At 41.0% G+C, this 25964-nt stretch overlaps 2 protein-coding genes across 7 annotated transcripts in view; one reads left to right on the plus strand and one right to left on the minus strand.

Moving 5' to 3' along the window:
• Window positions 1–12029, plus strand: part of NAA35 (N-alpha-acetyltransferase 35, NatC auxiliary subunit) — a 29368-nt gene extending 17339 nt beyond the window's left edge. For all 4 annotated transcript variants that reach the window (XM_033085380.1, XM_033085377.1, XM_033085379.2 and 1 more), the window contains exons 14-23: window positions 632–738; window positions 950–1016; window positions 2280–2378; window positions 3279–3457; window positions 5068–5204; window positions 6182–6249; window positions 6486–6626; window positions 7918–8040; window positions 9173–9253; window positions 9707–12029. In XM_033085380.1, the coding sequence (XP_032941271.1) occupies window positions 632–738; window positions 950–1016; window positions 2280–2378; window positions 3279–3457; window positions 5068–5204; window positions 6182–6249; window positions 6486–6626; window positions 7918–8040; window positions 9173–9253; window positions 9707–9766 (1062 nt within the window). In that variant the 3' untranslated portion in view covers window positions 9767–12029. The remainder of the gene's footprint in view (window positions 1–631; window positions 739–949; window positions 1017–2279; window positions 2379–3278; window positions 3458–5067; window positions 5205–6181; window positions 6250–6485; window positions 6627–7917; window positions 8041–9172; window positions 9254–9706) is intronic.
• Window positions 12030–12482: 453 nt separating this feature from the next.
• Window positions 12483–25964, minus strand: part of GOLM1 (golgi membrane protein 1) — a 42189-nt gene continuing 28707 nt past the window's right edge. The window contains exons 7-10 of one of the 3 annotated variants that reach the window (XM_033085381.1): window positions 24460–24589; window positions 16277–16564; window positions 14247–14360; window positions 12483–13916 (exon numbers count right to left, since the gene is read on the minus strand). In XM_033085381.1, coding sequence (XP_032941272.1) covers window positions 13852–13916; window positions 14247–14360; window positions 16277–16564; window positions 24460–24589 — 597 coding nt within the window. In that variant the 3' untranslated portion in view covers window positions 12483–13851. The remainder of the gene's footprint in view (window positions 13917–14246; window positions 14361–16276; window positions 16565–24459; window positions 24590–25964) is intronic. The other 2 variants (XM_033085383.1, XM_033085382.1) reach the window with 2 other exon arrangements.

Below are 25964 nucleotides of genomic sequence, written 5' to 3' on the forward strand. Positions count from 1 at the left end.
ATGCCAGAACTTCTTTACATTAGATCCCTATTAAACCACATATAGAGCCAATGGGCTATAACTATGGCAAGTAAAAAGTGTTCATAGTGTGTGTGTTCTCACCTTCCACTGCATTGGTTTGTGTAATCCTGGTGGGTGCCTGACAGCAGAGTTTTTTTCTTCAGCTGCTGAAGAACCATGTAAGAAAGAGACACAGCACTAATGGAGGGAACTTAAATGAGTACAGACATGACTGATGTAAGCAGTAGCATCCATAGGGATTGAAAAATGTCAGCAGCAGTCTGGAGTTATACCCTTACCTGCCTCCAGAGAAGGCACATGTTTTACACTAATCTTCAGAAATGTCTGATTTATCATCGTCAAAGTCCAAGACATCAAACAATTTTGCATGTACTCTATTATACTAGTAATAGAACTGTTTTTGGTGTCCTGGGAATACCACAGAGGTGTCAGATGTCAATACTTGAGTCTTCAACCTTGGGCTTAGTTGAACCATTTTAATTCTTTAAGTAATCTTACAAGTTTCCTATATATAAAAAGGTATTGCCAGAGCTTTCTATTATTTCTAGTGCTATCCAGAGCAGTACTTTTATCTTAAAACATGTTTCTAAAAACATATTTTTACTTTTAGACAACTTTCCTAGTAGATAACAAGAAGGTGTTTGGCACTCACCTCATGCAAGACATGGTAAAAGATGCCTTAAGATCTTTCGTCAGTCCTCCAGTACTTTCTCCAAAGTAAGTGGATCTTGACTGTACTTGTATGTTTACATGTATGATGAAAAAATCTTAACGAGGGCAATGTCAAATGTACCAAAAACATCTATTTTGTACTTAGTGCTTATGTAGGAGTCAGTTGCTGTTGCTGCACTCATGTTTCTTGTTTTATTCTACATAGACTGGTGGCATTTATGAAAAGTATGTATTTACATGGATATTTCCTTTTTAGGTGTTGTCTTTATAATAACCACCAGGCAAAAGACTACATTGATTCCTTTGTGACACATTGTGTTCGGGTAAGTGTTCATTCCAATTAGAGTATGTATGTGTGTGAGAGCACTTGGCAGATTTACATCCATTTGAAAATGAGACCAGTTATTTAGCACACGTGACATGAAGGTAAAATTGAAGAAGTTGGCCATCTTAAATTGGTAATGCCTTTTAAAAAGCCAGTGTAATTATTGCTGGTTTTTCTACTGTTTCCAGATTTTTATTTAACATTTCACTTTTTAAGAAATCTGCATCTACTTCCTCTTTACAGAGTAGTTTGATGTCACAAATGCATAGCACTAATAAAAACAAAATTATTTTTACATTATGTCCAGTTTCAGGTTTTTTTAAATGGTTTTAAAATATTCTGTTGTTGAATATGGCACAATGAAAATCTTAAAATCAGAATTACTTAGGTTGGAAAATACCTCCATGCTTATTGAGTCCAAGCCAACACTGCCAAGTCCATCACTAAATCATGCCCCTAAGTGCCATGACTACACATCTTTTAAATACTTTCAGAGATGGTGATTCAAACACATTCTTGAGAAGCTGGTTCCAATGCTTGACAAACTTCTTCGTGAAGAAATTTTTTCTTAATATTCAGTATAAACCTCCCCTTGCACAACTTGAGGCCATTTCCTCTTGTCCTGTCACTTCACAGAAGAGATGAGCCCCACCTGGCTGCACCTCCTTTCAGGTGGTTGTAGAGAGTGATTAGGTCTCCCCCAAGCCTCCTTTTTCTCCAGGCTAAACAGCCCCAGCTCCCTCAGCAGCTCCTCACAGCACTTGTGCTCCAGACCCTTCCCCAGCTCCATTGCTCTGCTGTGGACACACTCCAGCCCCTCAATGTCTGTGTTGTTGTGAGGGCCCCAGAAATGAACACGAGATTTGAGATTGGGCCAGTGCTGAGTACAGAGGGACAACCACTGCTCTGGTCCTGCTGGACACTGTTTCTGATATAGGCTGGGATGCCATTGGCCACCTTAACCACCTGGGCACATGGATTTAGGCATAAGAAGTACCTCTTTACCCAATACCCAAGCATTTTGCTCTAATGACCTTTATAATACTGACTCAATCTCACATCAACATGTGTACAGGGAAGTTGGCTCTTGCATCACTCCAGAGAGTTTGCTTTCCTGCTAACTTGCACTTTGTAGGGAGTATTAAGGGACCCACCTCCTAATACAGATGTATAAACCAGGTGCCTAAATAGACATTATAGTACTTCTCCTGTAGTTTCAAAGTTGCATTGATAATTTAAAATTGCACTTTGCTTCTTTCAGCCATTCTGTAGTCTGATTCAAATCCATGGACACAACAGAGCTCGTCAGAGAGATAAACTGGGTCACATCCTTGAGGAATTTGCCACACTACAGGATGAGGTAATGTCCTAGGCAGCAAGCCAGCAAAGTTTCTTTCCAGGTATATTTTTAAAAAAAATATGTGCTCCAACTGATTTTGGACATCTCTCAAGAATGGTGAGAGATGAGAAGAAAAAGATATATTTTCTCTTGCTGGAAATATGATTCTTCAGCAATGAGAGCCACATAATAATAAAATACTTCCCAAGATGTATATGGCAAGGAGAACAATTGAGGAACATGGAGTTGGAAGGAGATTTTGTGTGCTCCAGCTGTTTTCAAGGTGGTTTGAGTTTGTTGCAGTACTGTAGCTGAAGCCTGTTCTTTTAATTTTGTAGCAGGTTATATGGATTTTTCTGTTTAGGATTACTGATGATGGTCCAGCTGTGAACAGTTGTCTTCCGTACAACTTGCTTCTTAAGACAAAGTCGGTCTTAGCAATGTTTAGATACTCTGGTTAAACACAGTGTGTTTCTTGCATATAAAGCTTATAAATTTATTTTTTCAATGCAGCTAGGTTTTTTTTAAAAAGAGAAGTACTTATTATAGAGCAATATTCAACAGCATGTAATGGGTTTTGAGTTTATGCATGCTAATGATCTTTATACAAATGCATTTAAAAATTACCAATTTTACCTATCTAATGTTCTTGCTATATTACTATATAGAATATTTTTGTTCTGTGCAGTAGAATTTACTTAGGTATTTTTCCCTAAGTAGGGAAGGTAGTTTTTCTTAGGTAGTTTTCTGACAGTTCTAAACCTATTTCCATCTTGTAATCTGAAGCATAAATTTACTGACCCAATTTGTTAGGATTTGGTTAAGATTTTATTTATGGCTTGGGATGTTATTTCAGTCAAATATTTTTTCTCCTCTGTCTTTTACTTTGAGGTTGTGTTTTGTTGTTTTTCTCCCCAACAGGCAGAGAAAGTAGATGCAGCGCTTCATAGCATGTTACTGAAGCAGGAACCACAAAGGCAACATTTGGCTTGCTTGGGCACCTGGGTCCTATATCATAATCTTCGTATTATGATACAGTATCTTCTCAGTGGCTTCGAGTTAGAACTTTACAGTATGCATGAATATTACTACATCTATTGGTAAGAAAATGCTTTATTGACAGCTCTTCAAAGAGGGATGCTCCCAGAGAGCTGTAATTACACATATTTGAAGGAGGGACTTCAAATATGATTTATGACCTCATGCTTGATCAACATTGTGTTTGGTTTACCTCTTTGTAATATTACAAGCTGAGAAAAAAATCCCTTGGTCTCTAGTTTTTTAGACTTGCTAAATAGTGTAGGTTTTTTTTCCCCTAGAAATAGTAATTCTCACTCTGTTTAGCTTTTTGGCACAGTCTTCTATTGACAATGAAAGAAAAGTGTGCTGATTTTGGTGGACAAGAGCATGCAGGAGAAAAGCAATTTCCTTTATTCTTTTCTGTCTTTGTAGTATCAGGATCAATAGTCTTACTGATCTCTAGCATTCTGGAAAAGTTCTGCAAAGTTTTAAGTCATGACTGTAATCTGAACGTTGACTAGCTAAAATTAACTTCTTATCTGGGGTATATTTGAAGAGACATCTTCCACCTTCAGTGAAAATGACATTATTTAAAGACAGAATACTTTTATTTTTCCACTTCCATTCACATTCATTATTTTTTGTAGTTTTGTAGTTAATGCCAAAATATTAATATTTTTATTTTTTTTAAACTACCAAGACATTCCTATGTAAGCCATAAGCCTTCTTACTGAAAAATTAAAACAGTTCAAATGACACAAACTTCAATGCATTGCTTTTCTGTATTGTTTCAACAGTGGATTAAGTATTAAGTGAGAAAATTAATATTCCAGAAGTTACCAGAAGATGGCAATATTCTTCAAGTAGTAACTCAATACCAGCTTTTGTATGAGACAGTATTTTTTTTTACCTGCCCATATTCCCCTCTACTATTTTAATAAAACCACTCTTAGTTAGAATTGTCATGTCAACTGCTTGCTTTCTTAAATGAAGAAAAAAAAGAAGCAGTTTCTGAGAGGTAATGTGCAAATGAAATTCAAATTTCTCAGTAATTTTTTTTCTGATTAAAAATTTTTATAATTATTACTACATTTTTATTATGCTCCAAATCTGGGTGGCTTTTTTTCCCTGTTCCTTTTGATTTGATGTCAAGTAAGATATTTATTGGACTCACTTCTGCTTTCTAAAAAATGTGCCTAAAGTCGATTCTTTAACTCTGAAAGAACTGCATATAGATGTTGTATGTCTGTGGGCTTGGCCCCTTTATGTAATAATTCACAGCTTTTTAATGCTTGAAAAAGCCAGTAGTTACCTTGTTTCTCAGACTAACAAGTCACAACACAAGTAAAAAAGGTATTAATAGTATCACTGAAAAAACCCACTTCATTTGCCTGGTGAAGAGTTCTCGAAAAAATTGATTTTATAGGAGTTTTGAAATAAAAAGCTTAGACTTCACTCAGTAAATCTGTAAGAAGCTTGCATACCATGAGCTGTTTATGATTGACTCTGAACCAGAACACAAATGTAGACCAATGTGTTGATTCCAGCCATACAAAACACGGAGTTTTCATGGCCCATGACCATTGCTAAGACATGTCCTTGACCTCTTGGAGCACGTGCCCTGGTGCTCAGACATCACGAGTGCGTGCTGCGCTGCAGCCTGTAACAGCTCCATGCCACTTGTGTGCAGGTACCTCTCCGAGTTCCTCTATGCCTGGCTGATGTCAACGCTGAGCCGTGCTGACAGCTCTCAGATGGCAGAGGAGAGGATCATGGAGGAACAACAGAAAGGCCGTAGTAGTAAGAAAACAAAGAAGAAGAAGAAAGGTATCTAGGTGTAGAGTGTTAACTCAAGACTTCTTTTTTTTCCCTTTTATGCAGCCACATAGAGTTAAAATTCAAAATTTAAATCAGCTAACACTGATATGGCTAGGAAAAATATCCTAATGTTTATGAAGGCTGAATGTAAACCTTCTTAAGAATTTCCTACTTATTTAGTTAGTTTTGTACTTTCAAATAGATCTTGCAGAAAAACACAAACTCATTTATATTCATACTTTCATCAGTTGTGTTATGTGTTAGAGTTTATAGTTCTTGCAAAATTATGCTTTTAGAGATTGTAACTAGATTCAAACACTAGACTTCCAGCATATTTATGTAATTCCTATTTGGCTTTAGAAGTTCCTATAGCATGTTTCTTAATTTTCCAATGGTGAGTTTCCCTTTCTTTTCCTTGCCATTTTTTGAAGGGGAATAAACAATTGTGTATGAACAGCTCAGAATTATATCAACTACATTCCCTTGTCTTGAAGTTCAGAAAATTACTAATGTACTTGAGGTGCCAAGTGTTGGGCAGCTTGACACTAATTCAACACTGAAAACTAAAGGGAAATTCAAAAGAATGCTGTCAGAATTATTAGGAGAAAAAGTGCTTTAACTTTTTAGCCCTAGAAGTCAAAAAGATGCCTGAACTAGGCTAGGCCTCTTGTGTATAGGCTGTAAGTTTAAGGCTGTTGTACAGTGTTTTATAGTGTGATGGAAATACCACTGACCAGTTTATTCCGTGAGAGTATTTGAGAGCAGAATCATGTTCTTGTGACTGTTAAGTGTGTGCTGAGGTATTTTATGTAACTAGGAGCCAGGTGAGCAGAAATGCATGTCTGGGCTTTGTATCCTTCAGTTATTTTAAAATATAATTGAGAGTTATGTGACTTTATAGAAATTCGGGAGAACTCCTTTGATCTGAAATTAATACATGTGCTTACATTGAATGAAAAAAATGTATTTTTATGTAAAATTTGCAGTTCGCCCTCTCAGCAGAGAGATCACCATGAGTCAAGCATACCAAAATATGTGCGCTGGGATGTACAAGGTAACTTATTTGTGTTCTATTTGTTTCAGTTTTTTTGTAATAGGGATTCTGCATACATTGCATGCCTTCTTTCTTCGTAGTGGCACTGGAAATTAGGTTCAAATTTATCATTTTCTATGGTAAATTCCTCTACAGTTTTTCTATCCTTCCAGTTATAGCTAAATCATATTTTTGAACTTCCTTACAGCAAAATATTACATAAAGCTAATGCTGTTTACTCTATCCTTTTCTTTTAGACAATGATTGCCTTTGACATGGATGGCAAAGTAAGAAAACCTAAGTTTGAACTGGATAGTGAGCAAGTTAGATATGAGCACAGATTTGCTCCATTCAACAGTGTTATAACACCACCTCCAGTGCACTACCTGCAATTCAAAGTGAGTAATCTTCAAACATGGTGCTGCCCATGCTTTTATAGAAGTCATTTACTCACCTGTTTTAAATATCATTGCCATAGTAAAAAGTTCACATTGAAGCTACATCACAATGGCAAAGACTTCTAGCTTTAGTTTTGTGCAAGAAAGATATATTGCATTGAAGTCTTTTTAACTTAGATGCTTAGATGTTTAGAAATTGATGTGATATGGCAGTTTAAGATCCTTCTGTTGATTTGCATGAAAGTAAAAATCTCTTGGAAGTCTATTAACAGACTTCTTGGCTGTGATTAATTCTAGCAGCATTTTTTTATTAGCACAGCAAGCAAATGGAAAAATAAAAAAGTTAATTTTGAGTGGTGTTCAGAAGGGACCAGTGGAGGCTTGTGTTGTCCAGTCTCCTCCTTGAAGTAGCATTATAAATCACATTGCCTCTGTCTTTGTCTAGCCAAATCTGAAAAAAATCAACATTAGAGATTTTCCAGCCTCTTTGGTTAAACCTGATCCAGTTACTTTTTTTCTGGTCTTCTAAGTCATAGCATAACTGATTGAGGGTGTTGTTACTCTTTTTTTCTTTTTTTCCTAATGTCCAATCTGAATTACCAAGCCACAACCTGGCTTCTCATGTTACATTGTTGGCCATTATGAATAAGGAGTTGTCTGTGGATGATACAATTCATCCAAAACCATCTTCCCCTGGCCCCTGGAACTTACTATAATAGATAAGGTCTCCTAGATACCAAATTCCTTAAGAATTTGGTCACTCTCTTAACACTTTGGAAGATAATTGGTTAGAAATTAGTTTGTGTAATTGGTCAGTTCACCTTTAGAACTTTTGACTTAGACAAAAACCAGCATCCAATCTTAACTTTTCTATTGGCTGTAGTTGCAATCCCCCTTGAACCTATAAATATGACTGTCTCCCCTTTGTCTCTGGGGATGCTGCTTGACCACCCTTTGCATGAAATAAAGAATCTTGTGGAATGCGTCAAGTAAGGTCTCCGGTCTTTCTCTGCTGGCTAAATGTAAGCTCCTGAGAGATGGCTGATTGCTATTAGCACTCTTAGTCCTGGTAAAACAACTACCAGAGGCAAAAAGAAAGCTTACAGCTGTCACTTGGGTTTTGCCATTTCAAATAAATGTTTTTAACTTCAGTTTTGATTTTTAAAATAGTATTTAGTTGACATAACTCTTCTCTTGACTATAGTAATGTAATAAAAATAATCACCTGGCAATTTTAAATTTCAATTTTATATATTTTAACATGTATTTATTTTTTTCTGTAACACACTAGGAAATGTCTGATTTAAATAAGTACAGCCCACCTCCTCAGTCATCAGATCTCTACATGGCAGCTAGCAAGCACTACCAGCAAGCTAAAATGATTCTTGAGAATATTCCAAATCCAGACAATGAGGTAAGACTGAAATATTAAGAAAATGAGTATTTGCTTGAAATAGTGGTTGTTTTGAGCTGGATCTTCTTGAGATCCAAAATGTACTTCATAAAATGCTGAGCAAAGCTGAGTGCTTTGATTAAGGAGTAGACAGTGGCGAGTGGCGGCATCTTACACAGCAGTCTTTTTCAGTACATCAGCTAGCTTGTAGTGAAGTTGTCCTCACTGTTAAAAAAGCTCTCTGTGCTGAGGACACAAGATGCTGGATAGCACCTTATTTCCTTGCATGTTCCCTTCTAGCCTCTTTGTAAAAGCACAGCGCTTTTAAACCAGACAGTGATAACATGCCTGCTGCACTTAGTTGGCATCTAGTAACTCGGATGGACTCCTGAGAGGTGGGGAAAATAGGTTTGAATGTCATTAGGATGAAAAGAGGATTGAGTCTGGTACTTGTTCCCTGGAGCAGTTTTTTCAGCACCAAGCTGTAAACATGGGTAGGAATTTCTCTCTCTTTGTGCGCAGCCTAAAACCTTAAGTGTCCATGACTGTATTTTGGAGCAAGAAGGATGCTTCTTCTGTCAACTCTAAGCAGGTTAAGAATAGTTACAGGATTAAGTCCTCCTGAGAATTTAGGAATCACTTTCTCCTCTCTGGATCCTGGTGGTACTCCCATGTGAGCTATCTGAGGCCAAGATAGTTAAGAGGTAGTTTGGAATACGTCCAGAGCACTTCCATGCAAAACAGCCCCAGTTTCATACAGGAGTTCCTCTTATTGTGTTGCTATGTTAAAGATTAGACGCCTGGAATCTATCTGTACGCTTACTTGCATGAGTGCCACAGAACTTGCTGTAGTTCCCGTGTTTTTGTTAAAGAATTGTTAAAGCTGTGGTTTCCGTGGTCTGTTGAATTTTTTAAAAAGTGACTATTAAAATAGTTTTTATCAAACTTCATTAACAAAGACACCCTTCATTAAATTTAATTAATTCAGCTGTTGTACTTAAAAGCAAATCCAATACAGTCTGATCTCTGCTAAACTGATCCTTTAAGAGAGCTGCTGTATTGCTAATAGTATGTAAACATTACAGTATTATCTTTTAAATAATTGTGGGGTCAAATGCTTTGACTTGAAGATTTCTTTCTGTTTTGTGTTTAGGTCAATCGAATTCTAAAAGTTGCAAAACCCAATATTGTGGTCATGAAGCTGCTGGCCGGAGGCCATAAAAAAGACTCTAAGGTAAGGAAATTCCTGCTCAATTGAATGTAAAATATAGTAATAAAGGCTGGATTCAGTGATTGGCAATTTCCCAACATTAGTTGACAATCTAATTCTATGTAATACCACCACAGATCTCTTGAAAGCCAAATGAGCACATGCTAAGAACAGGGAAAGTAACTTAATTTATTTTTCCTCTGGAAATAGTTTGTTGTAGTTACCTAAATATGAAAAATTCTAACCTATAAATGTTTTGAGAAAAGAAGTTGGGACATGCATGTGGGACATCATAGACTAATAAGGATATTCTTCAATAGTGGGAACAAAGTCATGAGAGTGCTGGCTACCACAAGGACTATTTTTTTTCAATCAGTTGATGTTTACTTTTTTTTTTTTCTTTCTTCAGATTGTTCTCATTATGAGTATGAAATGCAGTAGTACTGCTGTCTAATGTTTTAAATCTTTTCTTTATAGGTTCCTCCCGAATTTGACTTCTCTCCTCATAAATACTTCCCAGTTGTGAAGCTTGTTTGAAGGACAAGAGATTTTTGTTAGCATACCTGAAGAGTATCTGTGTAGCAGATACCAGCTCTAGGAGAGAGAGTAACTAGTGCTGCACTCGGACGACGAGGGACATCCAGGATAAAAGTACCGTTTTGTGGAATATCTATAGTCTGCTGCCTTTATGTGATTTGAATGACAACTGCTGTTTTAAAGTGGTTTGTATAAAGTTTATTGGATTGTAAGCTGATTTTAACTATTATTAAAGAACATTGTATCTTAGTTGATATTATTACAGATTTTGATCAAAAATAGTTGTTACTAATGCATTCTTACAAAGTGGTGGGTTAGGAACTGAATAAAAATCATGCAGTAGAGCCTCATGTCTGATGTGCACAGCAGAGCTACTGCAATTCTGCATTTAACAAAGTCACTTGGAGAGATTTTGAGTTTCTATTTTTTTGCTTAATTGTATCAGAATTGCTCACTTTGCAAGTAGAGAAATGCTGGGGGTTTATTCTCACCACATCCTCCAAGCTAAAACAATCTTTACAGAGATCGAGTACAATGAAATTGGTCATTTAGCTAGTAAGTGAGTGATTCCTAGTTTGAATTTGTTCCTTTGTCTTTGTTCTCGAAGCGCTGGAGAATCTGCACTGCAGACATTGTAGCAGGCACTATTTACCCATTCTGTAACTTTATTACAATCCTAGTACTTGCTGCTGCAAACGAATGATTGCTACACTTGCATGGTCTTTATTCTGTATTTTTGACTGCAATGGGGCCACTGGATCCTACTGTGTTATGTAGTAATTTACAGGTATAAATATCCAAAATAGTTGAATCCGCAAACCTATCTTATTCCTTCATGGAATAGTTCTGCCTTCCAAGCTTTCAGATGTGAAATTATGGAGGTAAGCTGTTGTGTTGTAGCAAGGAAAAAATGTTCAAAAAGCAGACCTGGCACTGGCCAAGTCAGACCATACAAGCAAATCCTTTGCTGGACAGGAAAATTCTCCATTTTGGTGTAGGGTGACTTCCACCACAGGGATGAGCTTGTAAGTCCATATTGACCATACAACACCATATTTTTTGGTGTTAATCTGATCACCTGATTTTAATCACCTGTGGATTAATACCACTTCAGCTTCATCCCCTGAGCAGCAGCACTGCCAAGCTAGAGCTTGAAAACAATGAGTAACCTCTGAAGTGGAAAACCCACTTGTCTTCCAGCAATTTGCAGCTTCCTGAAATAAGCAGAAGTAATGTCCTGAAGACAGGTTTTTTTTCCAAATTCTCTACTAAGGAGATGGTATATCACATTACATGTTTGCTCATGATTATCATTAATATACTTGAATGCTTCCATATAGCTGCCAAAGGAATAAAAAGCCTGGAATACGTAGATGTAAAATGGCACTGAGCATTCACCTGGCTTCTTGTAAAGCCACAAAATCTTCCCCATCTTTAAGATCCTGAACTACATGACAGTAGGTCAAGGACAGCCTTTTGTTATTTCTCCAAAGCAAGCAGCAAGAGAATGCAAATTACATGTGACTTGTGGAACCAAGAAAATGGCAATAATAATATTTCCCATTTTCATTACAATTAGAACCGGATAAATTCTACAGAATAACATCAATACACTAGAGCAGATTACTTTTAAATGCTTACCTAAAATGGATCAGGTTTAGTTGTAAAGAAAACAAAACAAAGGTGCTAATATAGCAACAAGATGATTAGAGAAAAGTAGTAATGCCTCACACAACTTAAAATTCCAGTTTTAAGAGAGACAACACTATGTACACCACAGTTCCAAAATTAATTTCTTGTTCAACTAAAGGTCTTTTAATTCTAAAATTCTATACAGTAGACATACAGGCCTCTTGCCTACTAGTAATCTACCACCCAAGTTAGATTGAAGCACTTGAAGTTATTGTGAATAATATTGTAGTCCTTCATGCTTTTGAACATTGCTTTTATGCAGGTTTTCAGACCCTTTGCCCTCAGAGGTTTGCAAGTGTGCTTTGTACAGAGGTGGCCTTATTTATGGAGGACAACATCCAGTTGGCTAGGAGAAGCCCAAAAATGTACAGATGCATAGCCAAAACAATTAGTTTTAAAATAACTCTCTGGTACTATATTAATTACCCTAAAGTGTTTAATGCTTTGGAGTTTTTAACTTGATACTGGTAAAGCTATTCATTCAACTTGAATATAATGTTTCACTGTCTATTTTTTACTGTTAGAATATATGCTTTTTAACAATCAATATTAAATTCCTGATCAACTTCAATCTCAGTTGCATAATTGTTTACAGATTAAATCCTAGGAAAATGGTAAATATTTTTATCCAAATTATGGGTAAACACTTTAATATCAAAGTTGATGATTTTGTCATTATTTGCAAAAAAAATCGCAATAACCTGAGTTTCCCAGTACTTGTCAGAACAGATGCTTGTTCCTCTTCTCTCCTGCTTACAAGCATTTGTTTTTCCTGCTGCATTGGCTGTTGTAGCTGCATTGACTGTTGTATGACCAGTTAGGTCATACTAAAATGGTGAAAAACTGTTAGTGAATTGTTTCTGTGTTTAGGCTTAATAGAAATAATTTGTCTTCAACTCTGACCTTCACTTGATGACAACAAATACTCTTCATACACAAAAGAGCCAGCCTTCCACTTGCATATATAGATACCTTAAGGTACAGCAGCTATAAACTAGTACACTGAAGAACTACACACCAGAAAAGGAGTACAAAATTAAGTGCTTTAATGGAAAGCAAAGATAAATTTGTGTTTTCTTAAATGGAATGCTGGTTGGCAAGTTAGTCACAGCTGTCTGCTGCTGTGCTGTCACGACAGAGGTTGGTTCATACTCACCAAGAATGCTCCAAACCAGGTGTTGGTCTCAGAAGCAGATAAATACAAAAACTTCTTCAAACCAGCTGGCTATATACATAGTGGTTGGACTGCAGTTAAGGGTGCCTTAGGGGCAAGTAGAGGGTATTTCTAGCATGCTGCAAGTAAACTAGTTTTTAGTTTACATTTAACAAGTTACAGAAAAGAAAAAGACTGAAGAACATTAACAAAGCGATACATTGTGATTAACACAGGACTTCACAACAATTGAAGCTTTACCTGTGGAAGACACTATGGTGTCCTCTAAATGCATAGTCTGGTTACCTCCGTCAGAAGTCCAGCAGAGAAGATCAGTCACGTTGAACAGCTGAGATTGCTGTTGTACAAGGCAATCTCAGCATTCCTGTCTTTTGCAGAAGATAGTGGCTGGATGGAGTAAATAAATGGTACTTGCAGTAAATTATGTCAGAGGGCTTCTGTCATGAAAAGTTTATGAGTTTGAATTTTTACACTTAATTTGTGCACGGTAATGCTAATCAAATTGTAGTACTGACCTTGTGGAATCCAACAAAGCTTTCAGAAAAATCTTCAAATCTCTTAACAAGAAGCTGCTATCATCGGACTCCTTTTTGGATTTAACTTTGAAGAACACATCTCAAGAGTGTAATCTAGGAATTTAATTTAGAGGCCCAGGTCCATATAGCATTCTGCATAGTATCTGAGGACTACAGTTGTGCCTTCTCAGTCTGTGTTGAAGTAAAAAGGTGCCAGAAAAGGCACAAGGGTAGTTTGCAGCATGGACTGGTTTTCATCCTTCCCGTGTTTTGTTACAGTAACAGAACTCCTTCTTAAATTCTTAAAACTAAGCTGGGGATACTGTGCATTGCTCAGGGGAGAGATCCATCCTTGGCAGAGGACTGCTCATCATCTACCACCAATCCACGCACACGCTTACTGTAGTATGACTATACAAAGTAGCCAAATTCAAAGTTACTACCTTTATTGCCACCTGATTGCAATTTTATCATTGATAGGAAGGAGAAAGTCATTGCAGAGGCCAAACTGCTTTGAAACAAACCACCAGAGATTTACATCTTTTCCCCACTGCAGCAGTACTGAAACCTCACAAAATACTACTTTTTTTGGGCCCATAGTCAAGTCTTTAGAAGATAATCAAAATCTTCTAAAATCACTTTGCTTGGATCATTGCTGCATTTGGATGAAGAGGTGACTCAGTTGCATCGTGAGCTTCCTTTGTTCACGACTTCTGTTGTCCTTCACCATGGTCAGGTAAGTGGTTCTTCAGATCTTCAGGGTTTTGAGCTAATGAGGGAAAAAAAAGAAAAAGGTATAGAAATCTCTAAGAGGCAGCAGTTCTTCATATAGAAAGTTCTATCTAGGAAACGCAGAAGAAATTTTGTAAGGACTGTTAAATACTGTGTAGTACAGTAAAGTTACAGATACCACACCCCTCACTAAAGAGTAGGTTCAGTGGGGCTATACAGAAAATAGGTCACACTGTAAACATGAGGGAAAGTTTAAAAAACAAACAAATTAGCTAGGTATAGCTTGCTGCAGGATACCATGCAAAATATGATCTTAACATTTTCAGCATGTGATATTAAGGTTAAAACTGGGGTTTTTCTTTTTTACCATTTTCAATCCCTGCAAGTGCTGCTTGCTTGTCTGTTTCTGATTCAGCTTCATTCACATCTAAATTGTAATCAACATCCTTATCCTGGTTTACTGCTTCACGTTCCTGTTTGTCTGGAAGAAGATTAAAATTAAGTAGTTTTGTGCTATCCCATAAGGTCATCTGCACACAAAAAGAGTGATTGTAAACATCTTCCACATAATTACTCTGCTACTGCATGAACTGCTGCTCTGAGTAATTTTTTATATTATTTTTCCTTTGAAGTGTTAATTTTCAGAGCAACTTTGGCTGTAAATCCTGTCAAAAGAACTAGATAGAAGACAATCTTTTGGGGTTTGGGAAGCATAGCAAAATCGGCCAGCACTCTGATGAACATAAAAAGCATTACAGAATTTCAGAATGCATTACAGGAGAGCTTGAGGTAGAGGAAAATCTGAAGCTATTGCTGAAAATACCTTCGTGTTTTAGCTTGTCCAGCAAGCAGAATGCTGTAACTACAGCATAAAGTGTTTTATCATGTGCTATAGTTGTCACAAAAGTACTTTCTCCTAGAAGAGATTTTCTTCACCCAGGCATTAACTTCTGTCAAGCAGCATCTATTGACTATTGTAAGATTTCTTTAAATAGAGGACTCAGACATAAATGGAAACATTTCTGATTGCCAAACTACTATTATTTTTCAAATAATCAACCACAAAAAAAGGTAACAGCAGAGAGGTGTAAGTAAACCTCACTTAAGATGGATTACAGCCTCTGTTCTAAATGTTCTTAAGTCTTCTAACTAGTATGTGGCTAAGAAAGGAGGCTTGAAAATATTCAGACCACCATATCAAATAGATTTTTATCATTATAGACCTAAAGGTCTGAAAATTTCAGAAGCAGCTCTTCTTGAAAGAGGATGCCGATAGACTACTGAATAAGTCCTTCTGCCTTAAGGTCCTTTGGCTGCAAGGAACCTATGCAGTAAGGTTGAACAATAAAGTCTGAGGAGTATCCCCCTAGCCTTTTTAGCTGACAGAAATGCAGACCTTTTAAACTGAGCTTTTATGGGCTGCATGGCAGAGCTTTTCTTGCACTAACTGTTGGATGATTTTTTAAATCTAATTTTTCTGCTATTTATTTCTGTTAAAATTAAAGTGGTTTAGGTACTTGTAATTGCATCTCTAGGGTATAGCCTGCTCTGGCCAACATCTTTTTGAACTGGCTGGGAAAATACTGCTTTAGCAATGGAGATGAGATTATTTATTCCTGCCAAGTTAACAACAATGTTAAAACAAATGTAATGTAAGGATGCATTTACTAGAAAATCATAAACAGCATTTTTTGTGGGCATCAATTCCTGCTCTGACAGCCATAAGGCTTCCTTTTGATTACTTTGGGTTACTGAGACCAAATCCTTCAAGTCAGAGGAATGTCTGGACATTGGTTGGGTTTAGACACAGCATCAATACTCTGCTGCTCAGTGCTGTTGAAACTGGCACCTTTACAGTATCTGATCCATGTTTTTGAAGATTCACAACACTAAACTTGAGTTATCAGTTTTACTCATGGTAGCTTATTTTGAAATAGGAATAGCTAGTATTCACACACTGACATTGTAAAATGCAAAATATGCATGCGTTAGTAACCCTCTACTCATCAGTACTTTAGATGATTAACATCTCATCCTTTTCAGATGCATCATATTCTTTTTAAGCTCTAATACCAAAAAGTTTTGGGGTGAATTTTCCTAAACACTTTGTAGAACCAATATAGAGACAGTAGGGCTGTTATGGTGATACAGAGGGACTCAGCCTGGCAGCTTCGTGTTGCACAATCAGAAGCCTACATCTTAACTCATGGACTGCAGCAGATTGCTCAGGACTGACACCTTCCACATCACACCATCACACTGATCTTTATGAACACTTGTACTAAGTCTGGCCAGCGCCCATCACAGCTGTGGAAATCATACCCTGTGTTCCACACTTTGATTTTTTTACTTTTCATTTTGTTACTCTATTTAACAATACATGAACATGCTACAAACCAGCCTTTCCAGGGGCCAAGTCATCCTGCTTATCATCATAATTTAGGAGCTCTTCCCTCTCAATTTCCTCACTGGCAGCCTGCTTTGCTGCTGGGTCTAATGTATCTTGCCCAGCTACATGTTTCTCATCCTCAGGTGGATTTGGCTCCTTCTCTGACTCAGGCAACATCTCCTTGTGACCTGCAGTAGCCTTGAATGACTCTTGAGGTTTTTCCAACTGACTAGAAAGCTGCTCCTCTTCGGCCTTAGGCTCCTGTTTTCTGATGTCAGTTAGGCTGTCTGTTCTTTCTGAAAACAACAAAAATCATTCTGAATGAAAAAATAATGCCCTCCAGCATGAGACAAGTTAAAAACCTTTAACAAATAATGCTTTATATTTCTTCCTAAATTCTTGGTTTTCCTCTGAAAGAATATCTTCCAATCACATCAGTTCCAGAGATAAGAGGAAGACAACTCATGTTTTTCCTACTGGGAACATCTAAAGAAGGGAATTTTATTTACTGTCAACAGATTCATGTTTCTACATCCTTAAAATTTTGGTACATACAGTTAATAAATTGGGTAAGTGAAACAGCAGTTAAAATAATAAATGTGGTGTCCTATATAAGCATCAGGTTTCTGCGTGTTACATCTTATTACCAACAATAAAATTGATTTGGTGTTCAGAAGTAGCTCAGGACAAAGCATCACAGAGGCAGATTTGCAAGTATCCAAGTCTGTTCTTAATTTTAAACACGAAGAGGGAAGTGCAGGACTACAATAATTTTTAGTTGACATTAACATATATTTTTTTCTCATGCATCTGCATTTTAACTTTAAAAAACCCATTAAATTTTCTCAAACTGTATGTAGATACTGTAAGAATTTAATTTCAATCACACACACTACCATGCAAAACAGACACACAAGGATACATCCACTCAAAGTTTCTGAAGTTTAGTGCCAAAAGGAACCATCAGGCTAACAACCTAAACCCACGTGTGCAATTTCTCTTACTTGCATTTGTCTCAATGACAACACATGGGAAGTATGGATATGTTTCAGCGATTCCACACAGAGGAGGGGTACCAGTCTGAGTATGTCAAACTTACTAAGAAAGCAAATTTTAAGTAGGCTTGAAAAATATTCCTTCCAAAAGGGTATTTTCTCCATATTAAATGAAGAGGAACATGACTCCAGAATTGTAAATATTTTTATTTTCCTTTATGTGCAACATACCTACTAAAACAAAACTGAACCAACAGAAATCCTAGCAAGTTTTTCTTCAGCTGGAAACCTGTTTGATGTTCAGACTGTTCATGTGTCCCGGTTTAAAGGGACAGTATTACCAGGAAAAGGAAATTCAGGAACTCGCAGGCACAAAAAAGGTACAGGTTGGGAATAACAGTTCTTTACTGATATATTTATAAGACAAACAAAAACAGCATCAGCTATATGAAAGAAAAAAAAAACAATGACAGAACAGAACGGAATTCAGTCCCAGTCCCTTTTTCAGTCACCGATGGCTCTCCGATGGAGCAGGGCAGGCGGCTTCTCAGTCGCGGCTGCTGTAGGGGCAGGGGCCAGGTGGCCTCACTGTCCCAGGTGGAAGAAAGGGTGAGGAAGGAGCTCTGCTCACCGTGGGCGTCCCAGTTCCCAGTTGTTCAGAGGAAGCAGGAAGCTTTAGCAGTCCAAATCCAAGAAGCCTGATCCCAACAGGAGAAACGGAACCTCTCTCCTCCAGTTCGGCCAGCGAGCTGTAAGAGTTCTCCTACCCCCAGTGTCCTCTTACTTGCCGAAAACAAAAGCAGGACTCCACCTTTCCCTAATGGGGCCATCAGGTTGCTTCAGCTAGTCCTTTGTCTCCAGCTCTTAACGGCTAATAGGAGAGCCATCCCGGCTAGCTTAACATAATAATGGGAAAAATTTCTAAACCTTGCCAACCCACAACATTATCCACCCCAAATTTTTTCCATGCTAACATACTACATTAAATTAGAACCTTTAAATTACATACATACATGCAGTTACAGACACAGTATCATAGGTAGTTCACCCCAGAACAAGGTCTCCTTGGGGTATGCATCGGGTTTCTCCATCCTTTTGCATCACCCACCAGGTACAACCTGGTCCTTGAGCAAAAACCACCCCACGGACAGGATTGTCTTTGCTGGAGGCAGAGTTCACCCAAACAGTTTTCCCTAGCATACCTCTCATGTGTACCACTGGAACCTTATCCCCATCTGGTGTTCCCAAGAGCTCAGATTGGGCAGGGCCTGCTCGGTTAGTGGAACCTCGGGTATTCACTAACCATGTGGCCTTTGGTAGATTACTTTCCCAGTTCTTGAAAGTCCCCCCACCAAGTGCCTTCAAGGTGGTTTTAAGCAGGCCATTGCACCATTCGACCTTCCCAGCTGCTGGTGCATGGTAGGGAATATGGTACACCCACTCAATGCCGTGTTCCCTAGCCCAGCTGTTTATGAGGCTGTTCTTGAAATGAGTCCCGTTGTCTGACTCAATTCTCTCAGGGGTGCCATGCCTCCAAAGGACCTGTTTCTCAAGGCCCAGGATGGTGTTCCGAGCAGTGGCATGAGGCACAGGGTAGGTCTCCAACCATCCGGTGGTGGCTTCCACCATGGTCAGCACGTAGCGCTTGCCTTGGCGGGTCTGAGGCAGTGTGATGTAGTCAATCTGCCAGGCCTCCCCGTACTTTATATTTGGACCAACGCCCACCATACCAGAGGGGCTTCACTCCCTTGGCCTGTTTAATGGCAGCGCACGTATCACAGTCATGGATGACTTGAGAGATACTGTCCATGGTTAGATCCACCCCTCGGTCTCGTGCCCACTTATACGTGGCATCTCTGCCCTGATGACCTGAGGCGTCATGGGCCCATCGAGCCAGGAACAATTCTCCCTTGTGTTGCCAATCCAGGTCTATTTGTGACACCTCTATCTTTGAGGCCTGATCAACCTGCTTGTTGTGTTGGTGTTCCTCATTAGCCTGACTCTTTGGGACATGGGCATCCACATGACGAACTTTCACAGGTAGCTTCTCTACCCGGGTGGCAATGTCTTTCCACTCGTCGGCAGCCCAGATTGGTTTTCCCCTACGTTGCCAGTTTGCCTTTTTCCACCTTTCCAGCCAACCCCACAGAGCATTGGCTACCATCCACTGAGTCAGTATAAAGGTAGAGCTTTGGCCACTTCTCTCTTTCAGCAATGTCCAGGGCCAGCTGAACAGCTTTGAGTTCAGCAAATTGACTTGATCCACCTTCTCCTTCAGTAGCTTGTGCAACCTGTTGTGTGGGGCTCCATACGGCTGCTTTCCACTTCCGGTTCATCCCCACGACGTGGCAGGAGCCGTCGGTGAAAAGAGCATAGCGTGTTTCATCTACTGGCAGTTGGTTATACGGTGGGGCTTCCTCAGCGCGGCTCACTTGTTCTTGCTCCTCATCATCGGCGAGACCAAAATTTTCACCTTCTGGCCAGTTCGTAATTATCTCCAAAATCCCAGGGCGATTTGGGTTTCCGATGCGGGCGCGTTGCGTGATGAGGGCAATCCACTTGCTCCATGTGGCGTCGGTGGCGTGGTGGGTAGAGGGAACCTTTCCTTTGAACATCCACCCCAGCACTGGTAGTCGGGGTGCCAGGAGGAGTTGTGCTTCCGTCCCAATCACCTCTGAGGCAGCTTGGACTCCTTCATAGGCAGCCAAGATCTCCTTCTCTGTGGGAGTGTAGTTGGCTTCAGACCCTCTGTAGCTCCGGCTCCAGAATCCCAGAGGTCAGCCTCGAGTCTCCCCAGGCACCTTCTGCCAAAGGCTCCAGGACAAGCCATGGTTCCCGGCTGCAGAATAAAGCACATTCTTTACCTCTGGTCCCGTCCTGACTGGGCCAAGGGCCACTGCATGAGCGATCTCCTGCTTGATCTGGGCAAAGGCTTGCTGTTGCTCAGCACCCCAGTGGAAATCGTTCTTCTTACGGGTGACCAGGTAGAGAGGGCTCACAATCTGGCTGTACTCAGGAATGTGCATTCTCCAAAAGCCTATGGCACCTAGGAAAGCTTGTGTTTCCTTCTTGCTGGTTGGTGGAGACATCGCGGTGATCTTATTGATGACCTCAGTGGGGATCTGGCGCCGTCCATCTTGCCACTTTACTCCCAGGAACTGGATCTCTCGGGCAGGTCCTTTGACTTTGCTCTTTTTAATGGCAAAGCCGGCTCTCAGCAGAATCTGTATGATCTTTTCTCCTTTCTCAAATACCTCCACTGCCGTGTTCCCCCACACAATGATGTCATCTATGTATTGCAGGTGTTCTGGAGCCTCACCCTTTTCCAGTGCAGCCTGGATCAATCCATGACAGATGGTGGGGCTGTGTTTCCACCCCTGGGGCAGACGATTCCACGTGTACTGCACGCCCCTCCATGTAAAGGCAAACTGAGGCCTGCACTCTGCTGCCAGGGGAATGGAGAAAAATGCGTTGGCAATGTCAATGGTGGCATACCACCTTGCTGCCTTGGACTCCAACTCGTACTGGAGCTCCAGCATGTCCGGCACGGCAGCGCTCAGCGGTGGAGTCACTTCATTCAACGCACGATAGTCCACAGTCAATCTCCATTCTCCATCAGACTTGCGCACGGGCCAGATGGGGCTGTTGAAGGGTGAGTGAGTTTTGCTGACCACCCCTTGGCTCTCCAGCTCACGGATCATCTTGTGGATGGGGATCACAGCATCTCGATTCGTCCGGTACTGCCGGTGGTGCACTGTTGAGGTGGCAATTGGCACTTGTTGCTCTTCCACCTTCAGGAGTACCACTGCAGATGGGTTTTCTGACAGTCCAGGCAAGGTGTTCAACTGCTTAATGCCCTCTGCCACTACAGCAGCTATTCCAAAAGCCCATCTGTATCCCTTTGGGTCTTTGTAGTAGCCACTCCTGAGAAAGTCTATGCCTAGAATGGGCGGTGCCTCTGGGCCAGTTACAATCGGATGTTTCTGCCACCCCTCTCCTGTCAGGCTCACCTCAGCTTCCAGCAAAGACAATTCCTGTGATCCCCCCGTCACCCCAACAATGGAAACACGCTCTTCCCCCACATGTTCTGATGGTATTAGAGTGCATTGTGAACCAGTATCAACTAATACCCTGTATTCTTGTGGTTCTGATGTGCCAGGCCATCGGACCCACACCATCCAATAGACTCTGTTATCCCGTGCCTCTCCCTGGCTAGAGGCAGGGCCCCTCTAGCCCTGGCTATTATTCCTTTCCTGAACATACATAGTGGAGGTTCCTTCAAGTGGGTCTGACAGATCATCCTCCCTTCTGTAATGCCTAGCACCTTGGTCATGGGAGGTTGAGGCTACCTTCACTTTAGTGTAGCTCCCTCGGTTAGCATTTCCTCCCTGAGCTGACGCACCCGTGCTGCCAAGACAGAAGTGGGTTTCCCATCCCATTTTCCCATGTCTTCCCCATGGTCACGCAGGAAAAACCATAGGTCAGCTCGTGGGGTGTACCCTCTTCTACTAGCTGAGGGGCGTGGGGCTGTAACCTTGGGGTATGAGGCTCGCACTGGTGCTGCCTTGATCTTCCTGATCTCCTCCCTCATCTCACTTATGTCACCTCTCATCCCCCCTCACCTCCCTGATCTCCTCCCTCATCCCCCTCATCTCCTGGACCACGGAAGAAACCTGGGCCTGCACTACGCCATTCATCATACTGTGAAAATCCCTAAGCTTGTTAGCAACAGAGCTCACCGTTTCTCGGTGCTCATCAGCATTAATCATTGCAATGAAGGTGGTGTATTGAGATGGCCCTCGGTTTGCCAGGTTCCACAGCATGTGACCTGTGCACCTGACCTTGTCAGGGTCGTTGTCATGCTATCCATCCCTCCCAAAGAGTACCTCCAGTACCGCCACCTCTCTCAGCTGTTGAATGCCTTCCTCAACGGTTTTCCAATGCATTCTATTATGGTACTCCTGCATTCTTTCTTTGTTGACAAACCTCTCTCTTACACTCATTAAAAGCCGCTCCCAGAGGGGAAGTGGCGCCTGGCTCCCTTACGAATATTGGTCCACACCTGAGTCCTGGGACAAGGATCCCAAATTCCTTGCCTCTGTACCATCCAAGTGCACACCTGTACCCATAAGGTCCCAGACCCGAAGTAACCAAGTTGTCAAAGCCTCCCGGCCCCGTCGTGCAGTATCTTTCCGCAGATTGCGGAGATTTTCATAAGACAGGGACTCAGTGATGATTTCAACCTCTGGCTCCCCTGCTGGTTGTGAGGGCCCTCCTCTCTGGTCCTCTTTGTCTAGGTGCCTTGCGTTCATTTTAGACTTCCTAGTTTCTACAGGGGCGACTGCTGCTGGCTGTGAGTGCCCTTGCAATTCAGCTGGACCCTGGGCAGATGTAACACCTATGGGTTCCACTACAGCATCACTGGATTCTCCCCCTTTATGGCAGGGCTTCTCACCAGCTGGGGAGAGGTACTCCTTCATCATCTGGCCCATCTCACTCATCTGCTTCACTAGAAGCCCCACCCACTCCGGGTGGTTTCTTTCTGAGATGGGCTGTGGGGCAGGGTCAGGCTCTGGGGCAGCATCCCTAGTCTCTGGGGCAGGGTCAGTCTCTGTGGCCACATCCCTAGTCTCTGGGGCAGGGTCAGGCTCTGGGGCAGCATCCCTAGTCTTTGGGGCAGGGTCAGGCTCTGGGGCAGCATCCCTAGTCTCTGGGGCAGGGTCAGGCTCTGGGGCAGCATCCCTAGTCTTTGGGGCAGGGTCAGGCTCTGTGGCAGCATCCCTAGTCTCTGGGGCAGGGTCAGGCTCTGGGGCAGCATCCCTAGTCTTTGGGGCAGGGTCAGGCTCTGTGGCCGCATCCCTAGTCTCTGGGGCAATGTCAGGCTCTGTGGCTGCATCCCTATTTCCTGGAGTAGGTATCAGAGTTGTTACCCAGCTCAATCCCCCGTTATCTCTTAATGTTAAATAGGACAAGCCTATCAGTAACACCAGCCACTGTACGATATCATTAGCATTCAGAGGAAATCTGAACCCTTCAAAAACTGGTGGGGTAGACCCAAAAATTTGGGTGAGGGGCTGGGAGAAAATTTCCCCTGGTGTTATTCCCTCACAGTAGGTGCCATTATTAAAGTAATCCCAAAAACATGCATTTAGTGTGTGGTATCCCTGAATCCATGTACCCGCCGTCCAAAGGAAGTTAAAAATCCATGAATTCCTCACCTTATCAACCCATAAAGCAAGTTCGATAACAGTCACAGTAGCCTTAGTTACAGGGCCCGTGCTTATGTAAGGGTTTGCAAATGGGAGATATACATGTATGAACACGTGCAGCCCAAACCAGATTAAACTGGACCACATGTTGCTAGCACACAAAAAAAAAAAAAACAATCTCAGGCAACTTAAGAACTGTTATTCCTTAACCTTGTGCCACACGTTCCAGGCGCCAAGATCTGTCCCGGTTAAAAGGGACAGTATTACCAGGAAAAGGAAATTCAGGAACTCGCAGGCACAAAAAAGGTATAGGTTGGGAATAACAGTTCTTTACTGATATATTTATAAGACAAACAAAAACAGCATCAGCTATATGAAAGAAAAAAAAACAATGACAGAACAGAACGGAATTCAGTCCCAGTCCCTTTTTCAGTCACCGATGACTCTCCGAAGGAGCAGGGCAGGCGGCTTCTCAGTCGCGGCTGCTGCAGGGGCAGGGGAGGGGGCCAGGTGGCCTCACTGCCCCAGGTGGAAGAAAAAGGGTGAGGAAGGAGCTCTGCTCACCGTGGGCATCCCAGTTCCCAGTTGTTCAGAGGAAGTAGGAAGCTTTAGCAGTCCAAATCCAAGAAGCCTGATCCCAACAGGAGAAACGGAACCTCTCTCCTCCAGTTCGGCCGGCAAGCTGTAAGAGTTCTCCTACCCCCAGTGTCCTCTTACTTGCCGAAAACAAAAGCAGGACTCCACCTTTCCCTAATGGGGCCATCAGGTTGCTTCAGCTAGTCCTTTGTCTCCAGCTCTTAACGGCTAATAGGAGAGCCATCCCGGCTAGTTTAACATAATAATGGGAAAAATTTCTAAACCTTGCCAACCCACAACATCATGTCACTTTTTTCATCTTAATCTGGTGTACAAAAATGTTTCTAAACGTTCAGTTGAATTACAACCATTCTTAACCAGTTTTTAGTGAGACAACGATTTCCATCTCACCTTGAGCCTGCATCAGGTCTGTCTTTCTTACTGTAGGTACTGCTTTAGGAACATCTTCACTGGTTTTCTGCTGTTTCAAGTCAGCCTGCTTGAGCCCTGTTTGCTTCAAGGCTGACAGTTGAGTATAGACCTATAAAGTGAATGAACACAGGTAAGCACTGGTCTGTATAACTGCACCTGGACTTCGAAAGGGAAGTAGAATTTAGGTAAGAATTTTTCATGAGAAAAAAATCCTAACACACTCCAAAATATCTGGACTGAAATTTTGATTGGTGATAGAAGTACCATATACAATTCTGAATATGCAATAATGTTTCTATATAACAGCATAGCACATCAGGAGAATTTTAACATACCTTATTTAACTGCAGCTAATGACAAGATTACTGTCCTTGGTTATTCTCAGAGTGTTACAGAACAGTAAAACCAGATATTTATCCACTGTTGTTCTGCTACTGTGTCAGGGTCAGCAAAGCAAACACATGCCATTTACTATAAACAATCTACAGGGCAGGAAAACAAAGTCTGGTCCTCATTAGACTTCACCTCAGTAAGGTTTGTATAGAACTGGTCTGTAACTATATTAAATGCAGGATTAAGAAAAGTAAAAGTGTAAATTAACCACCTAGAAAACAATATCTGTTTAACATGATGAAACTTGCTTAAGAATGTATTAAATTCTGGTGCTAGAATGCTATAAGCATCTGAGCCACTTACATATTAAGCCTAAGAGGGGAATTTGGAGCTGCCTATAGAGAATGGTGATTCTCCAGCTACAGCATGTTTCTGGACTTGAATGGAGATAGAAGAGATTTGAAAAGAGGAGGTGGCCATGCTTCCCATAACATAGCCCTATGGTACCCCCTGTAGCACCCAGGCTCTTCTCTTCATGGTCATGGCTCAAGCAATCAAGACCCTGCTTGCCCTGGTGTATGGAGTTATTCTTTCCCCACTGTCATCTTAGAAACATTAAATGAGGGTGCAAAGCCAGGGCCAGTGAGGGAAAAGCAGAGCTGAGCTGTTTGCAGATGAATTCATGAGAAAAACTTGAGAGGAAAAAGAAAACAGAAAGATAAGCTCAGGTGTGGGATTACCAGCCTGGCAGCCCTGCATCACTGACGTCAGTGGGACCAAGAAGCTACAGCTCATGGTGCCAAACAAATGTTGCTTGCTTCCATGGTCACTGGAAACCAGAATTCTCTCCCAGTCATCATCAGCTTGGTGCATTACCATCACTGCTTTCCAGAACCACCCCAAAGGAATTAGTTGTACCAAGGTGGGGGACAGCTTCTCTTCCCAGGTAACAAGAGACAGGACAATGGGAAATGGCCCCAAGTTGCCATTTCAAACCAGAAAAGGTTTAGATTGGATATTAGGAAAATTTTCTTCACTTAAAGGGTGATCAGGCTTTTCCTGGAAGTTTTCAAAAGTTGTGCCACAAAAATTTGGCACTTGGAGACATGGCTGAGTGGTGAACACAGCAATGCTGGGTTGGATTTAAAGAA

This window comes from Catharus ustulatus, chromosome Z (assembly GCF_009819885.2).
Source record: "Catharus ustulatus isolate bCatUst1 chromosome Z, bCatUst1.pri.v2, whole genome shotgun sequence".
Lineage (NCBI taxonomy): Eukaryota > Metazoa > Chordata > Aves > Passeriformes > Turdidae > Catharus > Catharus ustulatus.